A 15,444-nucleotide genomic window follows, 5' to 3' on the forward strand; every position below is an offset into this window, starting at 1 on the left:
GTTCTATAAACACTGTCTGGCTTTTATAAAGAGAACAAAACACACAGGAAAAAGCCTCATAGGCAGTAAATCACTGGTGGGGTTATTAAGTGTTAAAACAGGAACATTACGCTCTGCTGCTGGCTGGCACTGCAGCTTATCACCCAAGCGCTGACTGACTACCCATGTCTACCTAAACACATGCACACGTGCTAACTACCATAAAAAAAATACACATACACACAATGCCTTAGGGGCACATCATTTTAAGTAATCTTCGACAACACAGACTGTTCATCTTCCCACCATTTAGTTTCATTTCGTTCTGGCCGAGTTGGCAAGCTGTCTGTCTGTATATTCAACCAATTAAGCCATTACAGTTCAAGGGACGTCCTAATTCAAGTGCAAAGGCGCTGAGCCAGAGCAAGTGATTACCAGCGGTTGTGGTCAAGCAGTGGCGTTAGCGTTATGGTGTTAGCTAGGACAGGGAGGCATTGTGTTGTGTCAGCTGGGGCCGAGTTGGATCACAACAAGAAGTTAGGAGATCAAGACACCATGAATATTTCCACCCACAAGCAGAAAAAAAACCCATCAGTTTAAGCATGAATCCTGTAAACGCTCGCTATATGATACAGCATGCAACAAACAGCCTGGCTGCTTGTTCAAATACAGACAAGCTCGACCACTAAACCGAGAGTCAAACACAAAAAAGCCCAAGGTTGCTTTATAGTCATGTGTATGATCAAAACACCATGGTCTCTGATGCACAACCAGACTCCTGGGGAATTCAAAGCAGCTGCACATGCTGAGGACAAACTCCAAGATTTAAGCAGCAGAAATGAGTCTGTGTACAACTGTGTGTAACAGAGCTGCAGCAGTTAGGCTGCTCCTTCCTGCTGGAGTGCGAGAAGCGCCTCTTTACACCTGCACCTCGCTCGGAAACATCTGTGCACACAATGCAAAGGGAGGGCGAAGACAACGGTTAACTGTGAAACCAGATCATAGGCAGTACAGATAGGCAATTAGCAAGTGAACAGCCCTCATCAGCTTACTGACCATGGCCTGTCCCCCATGGCATTGTGCATTTCACCATATAAAAGGTTTTGGTCTTGAGTGCACTACAGATTTTATTACAGGCCTCTCACACTCATCCATATTGGTTTCACACATTTAGAAGTGATTATGTGCTGCACACAGTCTGCAAGTCGGTCGCAGTAGATCAGCCGTTACTCAGACAAGTTTCTATAATGAATTAATGCCAATACAGTTTGTATAATTATCTTTTCCAGATACTTGCACCATCTGAAATATTTCCTGTGATATTTTTTTAGATAACTGTCGAGCCTTCTATGGAGAAACACTGAAAATACAACTGGAATAAGCATTACCTTGACATTTTGCTATTGCTGAGTTATCTTAAGCAAGCAAGCAATAAAAAGCCTTCCCTGAATTTACATAGTGGCTACAGGGCTCTTCTATCTAATCACTTCCTACTCTGTTCTTTCACATAAGTATTACATTCACAGGCAATTAAGCGGTTGTAATCTATAATAAAACAATAAAGATCATTAATATTTAGTCAATTAAGTGAAAATGTATTTCTGACAAGTTCCTTAAAAAAGAGGCTTAACTATACCGTGTTGCACTTAAATGCATAAAAACTGATCAGCTGAGAAGATTAAACAGTTGGTTAACTCTCCACATCCAGTGTGGCTCTGAGATTTACCTACTAATGCCAAAGTCACTGCTAAAACACTGAGTAACGCTTCTGCGTGAATGAATGAAACAGAACATTTTCATCTTACTCTGCAGTTGCAGCCATCAGCTGTTTGTAACACACTTTCTTGTACTGCAGTTAATGTGCAGTATGCAATCAAATTACAACTTAGAATAATAAAACTTAAAAACACCACACACACAAATCGTTTCAGTGAAGAAGTAACTGCCTGCCTTTGTGCATGTTTTTGTTTTTTTTAAATCTGACACTTCCAAACCTTGATATGCGACTTTATGATTAACGGAAACTTTATCAAACTGCTACAGCCTCCTCTATTCTTTTATTTACTTTGCAATAAATGATCCCTGTTACACAATGCAACAACTTAACAGGGCTGTCAATGTTATCACAGCCTCATCCTTATCTAGAAGGTGAAAATATGGTGAATCGGTTCAACAGTGAAATGCTGTCAGTCAAAAACTACGGTGGCTGCTTGAATACAGGAGACTGAGTTTTATGAAGCTTGTGCACAGTGTAGGACAACTTATGCAACGCGTTAAGTGAACCCTTAGCAAATGGTTAACATTTCTGCTATGGCTTCATATCTGTCCGTGGACACATTTTCTTACACAAAAGAAATAAACGAAAAATTTTGACTTGAACCCTAACGTAACATCGACCGAGCTACTCGGGTAAATACTGTACCGACGAGTTCCTCTGGTCTATTCCACTGACAATAGGATTGCCAAGCAAAGACCACAAAAAGCAGCTCTATTTTATCGACACATCTGTACCCGCTAAGCTTACTGGGAAGAATTGGATGAGAAAATGTCTCAAGCCACTTAGTAATAAAAACCAGTCTCCTCCTGCAAGATGTCAAGCAGAATCTGCTTTGTTTAGACGGGAAGTAAGCCAAATATTTCTACTGCTGATTCATAACGGATGGACTCAATGAAGACGAATGAAAATGTGTTGATGTAAATTATAATTCTTCAAACACCACAACATCAAATGCTAAAAGTCCATCTTTGCATTTATAGATGATCAAATCGTCTCTGTGTGCATGTGATAAAGTTCTCGGCAGCACTGCCTGCCAGCGACGTTCTGTCGTTTGAGTTGCGCGCAACCTTTAAACAACATGTGAAAGGCTTTTATACAACCTGTTTCTTAAACACGGAATCTCTCAGGGTGCACAGATGCACAGTTGGCTACATCAGTTAGGAATTACACTGGTGTTAAATTACATTTGCAACTCATGTAGTTCAAATGTAGACACCTTCAGTCAGCCTGCTTACAGTTTGTTTCCCTGCTTTGTTTTAGCTGTCATAACAGTCTTTAACCTGACACAAAACACATGTGACAGTGTACTAAATTAAACCACATATTTCCCTTTGTCCTTAGATTGTCCTGAGCTTTAAGAGGCAAGAGACTGAAGGCCGGACACATCAGTACTTTGCCTCCCATCAACAATATCCAACAGGCAGACTGCTCTATCAAGGATAAATGTGCCTTCTGCAATTGTTCTGTCTGTGCTTTCAAAATAAATTAGTTGCAGCTTGTGTGTGTGCGCAAAAAAAAGGACAGGGGATGCCAAGGATATCTGTATTTCCTTCCAACATTCATGCTGTCCCGGCTGTGTGCACGAGTGTGCCTTGAACATTTCAGGCACCCGTCTGTGTCTTAGTAAATGCTCAGGTATGTGAGCAGCAGCTTATACAGATGTCCCGGCAGCGTAAGCAATGTGGGTCACGAGAAGTTTTGTCTTTCATATGCCAAACCAGAAAAATCACACTGCTGCATTACGAGGGAAGCTAAGGCCAAAAAGCCAGTGGATACAGGCAGGAAGTTTGCCTGAGGTGATGCCTGCTCAGGGGAGGTTATGACCCCAGCTTTTGCCAGCTGCTCACCTTCCCTCCAGCAACTTAAGAGTTCTGGGTCTTGGTATGGGAACACTGTGTTCGAGCAGATGCCTTTCAAGATAAGAGACAAGCAACAGGTGAAGCTTCACTAATCATACCACATATGCTCCTTTTATAGCAAGTCCCTCTTCCTGCCTGTTGCCCCTCTCCCACCGTTAACTCTGTCAGGAAACAAACCTGAAACTACCAAGTGTGAGTTTGCATTTCGAGTTCAGGAGAATGCAAAAATTCAATCAGTTTCAACTGATGCACATCGCTGAAAGGAAGATCTCTGCCAAGTGGTTCTTTAGAGTTTACAGCCTTCTCCAGCTCATAAATGTATCGCAGGTCCAACTATAAATTTCACAACAAGGCAGCCGCAATTGTGTTTCATAGTGGAGGAACAGATAAATTTACCTTACACTCCGAGTTATTCCAAGTAAGCCCACTTTAAAAATGCCAAGAAGAAAAAAGAAAGAAAAAGCATGCAACAAGTAGTATCATACTCCAGAGGAGAGTATCCACGGAAAAATGAACGGGGGGGAGAGACTACCACAAAGTCTTCGCATTCTTTCACCATAAAACCACAAAGTGGAGTCTGTTCAGTAAGTGAGTCATAACAGCAGTGGTGTTATGCTTAGTCTCAGTGTGCAGGAAAATGTCAGCCAGACAGGCACAGCACCACAACTACCAGCCTCTATCTCGCCTGTATACTGTAGCCAACGCTGCCTTCAAGTGCTGTCGTAAACATTGTAATTATGAGTTCAGCACACACAATCGACCCAACAGAGCAGTACTGAGAGAGTGGGGATTTTCTGCAGCAAAACGTTACCTTTAGGGGGCGGACAGCTGTGTCAATTTGTGGTAAGAACAGTGTAATATTTCACTCAACTGTTATTATGCTAGATTCTGTGTCAGAATTACTTGTGATGCACTTGTAGTCACACTTCTTGTTTGACGTTTTCATGTAATAATAATAATATAATAACTAATAATAACATTAACAAACTGAGTCACAATCTATGCACTTTGCAGCCTTGCCACTGCACCACAGAGTGGTTTCTATGTCATTTAATCTATAAGAGAAGTCTCCTTTTTCTAAAGGGTGCATTTCAGCACTTGACAATCACATTAACAATTTCCTGCGGTTGGAGACCAGCACATTGTGCTCCTCGGCTAACCTACAAGTGAAACTGGAGTTAAGCCTGCTGACAAGCCAATTAACTGCAACAACAAACACATTCAGACAGTGTTCCTGATTATCCCAGAGACGCTCTGCTCAAGCAGCACCTTTACATTTGCTGCTGTGGCTAAGACTGTAGACCACACGACTGGCTCTTAGTGCACGGGATTTAAAAGAATACTGGGGAGCTTTGAGCTGCTAGAAGCATAACCACAACTATTTAGGGTGATGCCAACTAGCCACAACTGCCAAGATGCTGATGGTGGTGGTAGGTGTAGAAAGTTAGGTGTAGCTGAGGTGTGTAGCTTCCCCGTGTGATGTAGTGCCCAGGGATGAATGCCACAGATTATATAATCAGCCTGGGGCCTGTGCCCTAGTTGGTGTGAATACTAGAAAATGAGGTCCATGGAGATTAAACCCACCAATAAACAAGATGATGACATAATACATAAGTGGTTGCAAACAGACAACTGCGGCGGTAATATCAGTAACATGCCTGTTAAAAGGAAAGAGCTTTCGAGACAAGACTTATTAAGGGGCGTGTTTCTATCGACAGGCTCTGCAAGTTGGGCAGCGACATTCTTTCATCCAGGAGTTGTCAGTGCCACACAAACACACACACGGGAAAGAAAATAGTATTCAAAGGCACCACAGCGTCAGACTCTGACTAAACGCCACAAACTGAAGTCCATGAAATGTTTGGTTTACGGGTCAACACTCGATAAAACACAGTGGAAATGCAACGAGAACGAGGCAGCAAGTTAATAATAAACAAGGTGCTGAGGCGAAAGCAGAGAAAGTGCTACAACTCCACTCAGGGCAGCACGGTCCTGCCTCTGGCAGTAAAATGCACAACATTTATTTCCGTGCTAACAAGACTATATGCTGCTCTGTATGTGTGTATGTGTCTTATGACATAAAGTAAATGAAGCTTTGCAAGCCACTGGCGTTAACCTCAAGTGTGTTGTTTGTGAACTGGGAAACGGAAATGTAATGGAAAGAAGATTATAATAGGCAAGCGGTCACACCTGGGGCCAAACTTACTAAAAAAACAAGCGTACGCGGTAATATTAGCAAAGTGGGACACCTTGTTGTCCTAAAACGATGTCAGCTTCGACAGGGCCGTAAGCCTAGCTAAGCTGCTATCAACTGATGCCTCTGTGGCTAGCGTTAGCTTAGCCCCCGTTCAGCTAGTTAAAAATGGCTGCTTTCCTTTAGTTTTAAATCTCTTACCAGACAGAATAGATTGGAATGGCAATCCTCCAAGCTGGCCCCGTTTGGTACAAAACAAGAACTCATCCTTCTTCACTGCGAAATCCAACTCTCCATCATTTCACTTCCCGGGAAATTAAATAAAAAGAATTTGCGGATCGGTGTTTTCTAAGATGTACAGGCTTAATCAGCGAGAAATATTTTTTCTAACATTTGGCTGGAGGATAGTTAATTCAACAACCTTCCGATTACAGTTTCCTCCCACCGGGGATAAAAGCGGATAAAAAAGACAGCGTGGTCTTTAAGTCGACATGTCATAAGCATACAGTAAAACCGCGTTCAAGGAAGCGAAAAATGTTCATAAAACAAAAAGAAAAGGAGAGCAAAGAAGCAACTCTCCCCCTCCCCCTTAGCCCTAAAACGGTCTCCGCTTAAAAAAATAAAAACGTCCTGTCTCACTCCTCCATCGCAAAATTTAGCCTAAAATCGAAACACATCCTGTAGCAGCCTCTCGAATTCTGGCACCGGCCTATATTTTAACGATTATTTCGATCATTATTTCAGCCTCGGTTCCTGTTGGTTTCCATTTGAATTCATGGATTCCTTTCTTTAATGGCGGCCACAGGGACAACTCTGCCTTCCACAGCCTATTGGCTCATTCGTGGTCAAATCTTTGGCAAGTTAGCCGTCCACGTGCAGACACGCGTCAGACAGTAAGGTGCACTTCCGGAAAAATAAAAGCATGCAATTATTCCTCTTCACAATTGCAGTAATATCATAAACACGTGGTTATGAAAAAGATATTGAACACTATAATTATTGCATGTGGGATTTCTATTTATTCACTAAAATAATGCATTTGTTTGTTTTTTACATGCAACATGTCAAAAGAGAGCCTGCAAAAAAATTTTTACCGCTCATGGACGTCTTACTTTGAAAGTCCCGACAACGACTTTCGCTTTTAGTGCCGTTGATTTGACACTGTCGTGGTCATGAGGGCTGTAATAACACAAGACTGATAGGTATTGCCGCTGGGCCAGCGCAAGTGGCGCTACTGAGCAACAGATTTTGTTACTAATGATCAAACCCTATAAACTTGCTCACTTACACAGTGCACCACCTAGCGCATGTGATGTTGCACTTGCAATTGAAATGCACGACCAAAAAGAATTGATGCGAATTCTTTTTTTTACTTTATTCAAAGCAGTAGTTAAAAATTGTGTAGCTCAAGCGACGAAATGAAAGCAGTCAAATCTCATATTTATAAGGCGCTGCACTGCAGGAATGCAACACGTGAAAGAGATGTAAGAAGCAAAAGTTCAATTCATGAATAAATGAAATAGAAATCGTTGTTGATGCCGTTGCAATATAGCAGAGGATGTTCCACACAGTCTTCCTAAAGTGTGTCGTTAAGGATGCTGTTTGTTTATACAAATTCCAAATCAAAGAGAGAGTAAAGTTACACTGTAGGGTGTTTCATCAGATTTGAAATAAGAGAACCCGTAAGATCCAAGCAAATACATCGCTCACTATAAAAAAGGCCACATCTCTACTCATCACACCATCTGACAGGGAGCCATGGTAGGGTTCAGGGGGTGATATCTAAGATATGCACCAGTGCCAAAATACTGAACCGCAGTGTGGCTGTTAAATATTTACCTTCCAAATAAGAGTAAGAGTTGCATTTGAGTACCACCAACTACAGTACACAGAGCAGGGTAATTACTGTATGTTCTTTTCAAATTCTTCTCTGTAAGAAAAGCTTTAAAGAACTTCCACTTTAAATTGTCTGAAGTACAGAGTAATAGATTGACATCTAGATAGACTTCTAAATCCTGCACCTCTGATCTCATCCAGCCAGGATCCAAGTTGGTGCTGGGCCAAATTAAAAGGATTTCTATTAGTGCTGCAAACAGTATGCAAAATAAACCCAGTTAACTCATTTGTCCCTGTCTTCTGTGTATTGTAGTGTGCATCAAGCTTAAGGTTATCTGTTTTTAGAGAGCCTTTGTTTCTGCATCACTATGTATATGGTAGTTGTCATCTGCATCTCTACATAATTTTTTTTAACAATCAATTTTTAATAAATGTATTCAAACCCATATTACTGGTCACCTTAAAAAATGAAACTCAGCCAGAGTAATGTTTGTTTCCTTTTTAATCCTTAAGTCGTCTAGTCCTCCTGAGCAGTGTAGGTTCATGGAATACTAATACTGCGTTTTTTGCAGTTGGCTGTTCCTAATTAGATTACAGTGTAAGCTGTCTTTAGTCATAATTTCTTTAAAGAAATGAATGGCCGATGGTTGGGTAGCCAGCCCCTTTTGTTTCTGTTATACAGGGATTCATCCACAAGGAATTTCAGTTCCTATTTGCACATTTTGGAATAATCATATATCTCATCATATCACGTATTGTTTCCTTTGATCCCAACATAAGAACATGTCTCTGTTTTTCCAAAATTCCTATGTTTATGACATTATTACAGCATTTGTGGACTTTTGTATAAGCCTGCAATAATGCGCTTACATAATTCAGACCTGAAAACTGCCTGCAGCAGTTCATTTCCTGTGTGCCCAGGATAAGTATAAGTGACATCTGCTGTTCACAAGACTTACAGTGAGAACAGGGAAACAGAAAGGCGGTGATGATCCTGAGACCAGAAGCAGCTGGCTGCTGCTGAAACACTGATGGAGTCACAGTGCGGTAGCCTGAAGAGAACATGTGAGGAAATCGATTTGTTCCAAGACCTTATGAGGAGAAATTTTCACTAAGATCACCTGCAGAACATGAAAACTGTACACACTCGAAGCAAGTGACATTCTCTTTGATCATTTCTTCTGTTTCCATCTTTCACACTTTGCTCACGTCTGTTTGATTTGTGCCTGAACCAAAATTATACTTGTTCACTGTTTAGACAGAGAGCTGTTTGTCATTTTTAAAAATCCAGCATTTAGCAAAGCTATGTTAATTGTTCAAGCCCTTAAATGCATTACAGATGCAATATATATAACAAGAGTTTTAGCTCGCTCTGTGCACTCCCCAAAGCTCTGCAAAATCAGCTTTGTCTTTCATCTGATCCTAAAGGACTGCGTAGCTTTTTAAACCTTAAATCTCCCCATAGGAATGGATGTTAATCTCACTTCCAGAGCTTCCCACGCTTTATCATCAGTCCTTGATACGAAAAACAATTGTGGCATGATACCATCTGTATAAGACTGTTTAACAGAAATGGAAAAAAAACCATCTAATAGTGAAGTCGATGAGCACAGTTGTCATACCAGAGAAACTAATGTGGGTAACAGATTGCGATCATATCTGCCGATAGTTTTCTCTCACTTATCTCCAGCTCCCTCTTATCTGAGCCCCACAGAGACTTTCTGTCACATATATTCTATCCCAGCAGCGCAAAAGCATATTGGGGAAAGGAGAGTTTAGGATAGTTTGAATTTGGCCGACTGCTTCTTTGACATTTGATTTGACATGCTCTGTGGTCCCTGCCAGTCTGCTGTAGGAGCATTTGTCAAAGTTCCCATGTGTCTCTAAATCCTGCGTGAAAAAGTGAACATAAAATCTGTTAAATTTAGCCAGAAGAAAAACATTGGCTGGATTTAATGAGGGCCTGCGGTCAGATAAGACAGTAAAAACATTACAGTACTGGATGGAAAAATAGCCTTGATTATCATTAAACATGCTGAAACGATAAATCATGAAACACTGAAGATGAGAAAACTGAGTGCAGAAATGTAACACAAGCCTTTGGTATGCTTTCTGCTTTGTGTGTGTGTGTGTTTGCTCTTGTTCTCGAGTATGTCCTGTGGCCTTAGGCGTGAGACAAGAAACAAGACAAACAATGCTGCTACTGAAAGATCATAACAGTCATGTGAAATATTTGAAAAGCTTTCTGTAAATCAATGAAAGTGACCACCCAGGCAGGAACAGGTTTTCCCCTTCACGAGCAGACACGGCCGAGGCACCCGCCAGTTAAGAGCACGACTCCGAGCTCCAGAGTTCAACAGTGTAACTTGTGTTTACGGAGGCTAAGTGGTAATATCCCACTCTTAGCCTCTGCAGAGGTTAGTTATGAAGAGGGTCAACAACTGTGCCACGTTCAAATAAAGCCACCCCCCTCCCAGCCGCCATGTTAATGCACATGGAGATATATGTTGTCTTTGCTCCCCCTGCTTCCTTCCTTCCTTGGCTCCTTCCCCGAGTGCTCATAATTAGCCACTAGATTGAGAAACACTTTCGAAAATAGTGAGAATAGCCGCTTACTCTGTTCATTCACTCAAATGATGACATATGGCATCGACTGCAAAGTTATTGACACAGGAGAAGAAAAACGTCAGGCGTGCCGAGGTTGTGTGTGAAATTTAATATTCTGAGACGGTAATCACCCTCTTCATAATCCACACTGAGGGAGAACATAAAATCGAGGTGGCTTAAAACATTTGCATGTGTTACTTCATTCATCTGAAAGAATTAACCATATAAGGAGGAAACAGACAAGTAAATGCATGTAAACTAAAACACTACAACTGTGTGCTGATGAGGCTGAATCACAGACAGAGGGGGATAAATCTAACAGGAACCGCAACATAAAACATAATGATGCAAGCAATGAAAATAAAGACACAAAACCTGACCTGTGAGGTGGGGGACTCATCATGCACTGCAGCATTTAATTGGCCCTTGTTTGGTTTGTGTCCAGACGTATTTAGAATTCATTATTAAAATCAGTTTTGTTGAACAAGTTTCTGTCAATGGTGAACAGAGTGTGCAGTGTGCAGTCTTTATAAAGGGGTTCACTGTGCGTTTGCTCTTTTAGATCTTTGCAAAGATGCAGTCATGATGCAGAATAAGCGTGCACCTTTTCAGTGGGGTGAAAGATCCCATAAGGAAAGTGAAAGAATGAAACGAAATACGTGAGACTAAAGGTTGGCGGAGAGAGCTCGAGGCCTGCAGATCAGGTACGTGTGGAACGAGAAAGTACAGCATGTAGCGCACCAGCTGACTGAGAGGTGTTCAAGGAAGATTTTCACCCAAATCAACAAGCTCTGGAATGACAGACAAACAAATTGCGTTTCATGCTACCAAACTGCTTTACTCCACTATCCTGCTGCTACACAGCTCGACTTAAACTTGGCCTGAGCTTGAATGGGAACTTCCCAGCAGCCCCTCCCACTAACAGAAGAACATAAAGCAAAGCCAATTTAAAAGTTTTTTTTGCTTTTTTAATGATAACACGAGACAGCCTTCTTGTTATTAGCTTGAAAGGGCTGCAGAGTGCTGAGGACGCAGAGCAGTTGGCTCCGTGCCCTCAAAGCCTCTATCCGGGCAGTAGTGTGTAAAGGCTCGCTGAGTGAGGGGATCATGAATAGCTGATCGTGAACTACAAGTGTTTTAGCTGAGAATGTATGCTTTTAGACTGTTTGCACAAGAGATGGATAAACTTGTTTTTTGTCAGCTGACACCTGCTCACTTCCAGCTCTATACTGTGCTTTGTAACAGGACCGTGTGATACAACACAGAGTCTCTTCAGAAACAGCGCGACGTCAAACAGCGTTACTCAGAGACAGTTAGGCAGAGAGCTGCCCTTTGTTGAGTCACTTCTGGAGCTAAATAGTGTGAAGTGCTTGTCAGCTCGGTTGCTGCAACAATGCTTGGCTTCTCTATCTGGGGTGAGGTCTAGCTGAGGTTAGCGCCGCGCTCCCTCCCTTGATGGAGCCGAGGGTTAGTTGTTCGGGTGCTGCCCCTGAGCACACAGGAACATTCCAGGCACACAAATAAAGCCGTGGCTGTGCCTTTGTTGCAGTGCTGACTAGACAAGAGCCTTTCTGCAGGGCTGCTGCCTTTAAAAAGGCGAAGTCGTGCATCCCTGCTGGTAAATGATCTGACACACTTTTTGCCGCTGCAGTCTTTTCACGAGTCCTTGTTGTGAGGCTGTCGTTGTTATTCTGCCTCTCCATTCCCGCCTTCCTTGGCTCCTTTATTCCCCCCCCTCCTTTCATACAGTTTTGTGCACACATTGCAAGCAGATGGAGGAAAAGGTGTCTATATCGAAGATACCCCCCCTTTAAGCAGCCTTCGAGCCTGCAGAACCAGCATGGGATTAATAAATTCAATATGAATTGAAAGCTAATGAAATGTGAACCCCCACCTCTCCCCCCTGACTGCCAGCCACTGGGAAACACAGAGCTCCTCGAGATCAGGCGGAGAGAGGGAGAGAATGAGATCATTGTCACAATTACACCATTAAAAGCAGCAGTCAGCAAAGCCATAAAACTGGCCCGCTGTCAGGAGGCTGACCTGTGCGACTGGCTACAACATGCCCAGCATTCTTCTGTGACATGGCACTTTGTCATTCTTCTCCACAGTGACACTGAGGGACGGGCCGCATCCAGGGAAGAAGCATTCACGCTACGTGTCGTGATTATTCCAGTTTACAAAAGCCACTCCTATAAACAAGCAACAAAAACCTTCAGAAGGACACATGCAAATGATTGCACCCAGATCCGGCTGCAGTGCAATCCTGAACTCCTAGTCTCAGATTATGGAAGGTTATGTGTTAAATAAAGGACACAGCAGCCACAGGAAATACAGTCCATACAGGCTTGCAGACACTGCAGTTTTCCCAGCGTCCATATGGACTACTGCAATTAAAACTGAAAACAGAAGCAGACAGAAAGAGAGAACAGGAACACGAGGGTGACAGCAAGACAGAGCGGAGAGTTCAACTCAAGGGCATGCTGAGAGGCGTGGAGTAGGGTGTCTGAAGGACCGTTGACGCAGTGGAGGCTCTTGTGCGGCAGGACCGGCCATGTTTCCAATTAGAGCAGCCTCATTCCATAATTGTTTAATTGGAGGCTGTGTGTGGGATGGAGGAGGCTCCAGAGCCCGTGTGTTTCCCTCTTCTAGTCAGCTGGTTGAGATAGAGGCCCGTTTACCACCCAGCAGGCTTTCGAGTCCTCGTGATAGGATCCGATCACCCTATCAGCCCCAACACCAAAAGCGCATCGACACCCCCACCCTCACCACCCCTCACCTTCCCGCACTGAGCTCATTACGTTAGTTGATTGTGCTGGAAAAATGCAACACTGGCAGAAATGGTTAAATTAAAGTGGTGCTGTGATCGATGAGTATCACCGTCCTCCATTTCTACAAAAAAAAAAAGCAACCTGTACTTGTTCGAATCACTTGATGTGCACGTTCCAAGTCTCAATTCATTTTCCAGCTCATAAATGTCAACGTCTGACATGATCAAGTCACCTCACAAGTAGATTATAAAACAAACGGGATCAAATCCAGTATAAACATGTAAGAACGCCTGTCATTTACACTAGTAACAAATTTATGAATACTTTCAAAGTTGTCATTTTTGGTGTCTAATTTGTTATAATGTAACAGATTTACAGACTTAACAATTAAAAATTGGGATACAAAGAAACCTTCCACCAGCAGTTTCACTGAAAGGATGTTTAAGAAAGGCAACAATATATCAGCAAACATGATGTTTAAAAACCGCTGAGAAGCTTTGGAATCCATATGGTCATAAATAAAGGAAAAAAATATAAATACAATAATTCTGAAAGTTCCACTCCAGATTTGACAGGAAATGACACAACCAAGGTTTTGTCATGCACAAAATTATAGCTACAATTACTGTTATTTTTAAAAACAAATATTTAGGACTTTTTACAGACAACTGTGGCATTCACACAAGTACGTTTCAAACAATTCCACTCATGCGTGTATCTCCTGTGTAACATGCAACAGTACACAACCTATCCAGCATGATACAGTCGGCAACATTTCATAGATGTTCGGGAGCCTGGTTTATTTGAACATACTAGTTACTGATCAATAAGTTTACCAAAAGCAGAACCCATGGTCTCTGTAAACAGTCTCTGCTGTTCAGTAATCGATAGATGGAATACACTAAACCTGTTGTAGTTGTTAACAACAGCATAACAATAGTAACAAAAAACCAACAGCTTATTGTGAGCCCCCTTTTAATACGCTAATAATACTATATGTGTTTTTGCTTGCTCAGTGAAACCTAAGTGAGTAGTTAGCTGCCAAGAGACAGCTATGTGTGTGTGTGTGTGTGTGTGTGCATGTGCGTTTGTGTGTGTGTGTGTGCAAAGATGTATGTGTATGTGGATGCAAATATGTACACACATATGTGCGTCTAGGAACATTATTCACGTCGCAATATGTCATAAATACTTTCAACATGGTGCACTCACATTGCAAGTGAACACTTGCGCGCTCATACATTATGCATGTTTGCATCTGCGTCTTACATTTACTGTGTAGACTGTCTTGTTCTGAGGGGCAATATGCTCGGCATAATGTGTGTGATCAGCTCGCACCACGTCCTGCACTCAGAGGAAGTTTCTCAGCAGAAGCTCTGAATCTCAGCTTGGAATCATTTTTTCATGTTTCTGTTTTACTGGCAACATAGTTTAACGTATTGTTTCAATGCACGGATACGTCAGTTGTGAAAATTCCATCATGTTTACAGTAATGACACTCTCTAAGGGTTTGCATGTCAAATCATGCATGCATAACTTAGCTTTCTGTCAGTTTATCTGCAGCGTGTAGCTGTAAAAAAAAAAGTCTGTATACATAATTGTAAGTGACATAAATGCTTTTTAATACACTCTACTTACGAACAACTGACAGTGGCTGTTTGACTAAGGGTATTTGCTTTGCAAATCAGATTTGCCCTTACATGTTTGAATGCTTTCATGATACCACTTACAAAACTTGGGAAGGGCGCAGCTGGTTGAGTTCAATTCATTATCATGACTGCAGCTTTGACTGAACCACTGCCACGCAAAACTGCTCTGTTGCTCCAACTTTGCAAGTTAACTTCCCTCAAAGGTGGAGCAGTCAACAGCAGCATATTTACTGCAGTTTCCATGTAATAGATGGCAGATGATAAGGTTGCTGTATTCACTTTGTGTCCTTATTAATTAGAAACAGCCGCAGGCACTCTGTATTGATGTTCTAAAGACAGCTAATAACCACTGCGCATGTGCACAAGGTACACACCTTCACTTTGGCCTTTTTTCTTGGATCCAAGGTGCCGTGTGACCTGGTGAGCTGGCTCCAGTGACACATGAATAGGAGGTCTGAGTTCAACTACATCACAGGACCTTTACCTTCCTTTGTGGAATGACAGAAAAGAGGACGATGCACAGAAGGGTTTCCCCAGGAACTTTGATTGTAAGTCATATCCTGTATGTTTTTATCAAAGCACTGCAAGAAACAAAAGAGCTTCTTCATCTTATGTTTTAGATAAAAGAGCATCCATGCAGCGTGTCACTCAGACCATCCCCTGTTAGGTATTTATTTGGCACGGGGTTCGAAAGACAAGAGTGTCCTCTGCTGAAATTAGTTTTAATGTCAGCCAGCGCAGAAAACAAAACAAATTAAACAAAGAAAACATG

The 15,444-nt window shown here is 42.1% G+C and overlaps 1 protein-coding gene across 1 annotated transcript in view; it reads right to left on the reverse strand.

Annotated features, from left to right (window-relative positions):
• The window catches only part of med13a (mediator complex subunit 13a), a 66,792-nt gene extending 60,144 nt beyond the window's left edge, over positions 1-6,648 (reverse strand). The window contains exon 1 of the mRNA XM_014335018.2: positions 6,011-6,648. Within this exon, the coding sequence (XP_014190504.1) occupies positions 6,011-6,076 (66 nt within the window). The 5' untranslated portion in view covers positions 6,077-6,648. The remainder of the gene's footprint in view (positions 1-6,010) is intronic.
• Between the last annotated feature and the right edge of the window lie 8,796 nt (positions 6,649-15,444).

Source organism: Haplochromis burtoni, unplaced genomic scaffold (assembly GCF_018398535.1).
Source record: "Haplochromis burtoni strain Fernald_Lab_line unplaced genomic scaffold, NCSU_Asbu1 Contig_24, whole genome shotgun sequence".
Lineage (NCBI taxonomy): Eukaryota > Metazoa > Chordata > Actinopteri > Cichliformes > Cichlidae > Haplochromis > Haplochromis burtoni.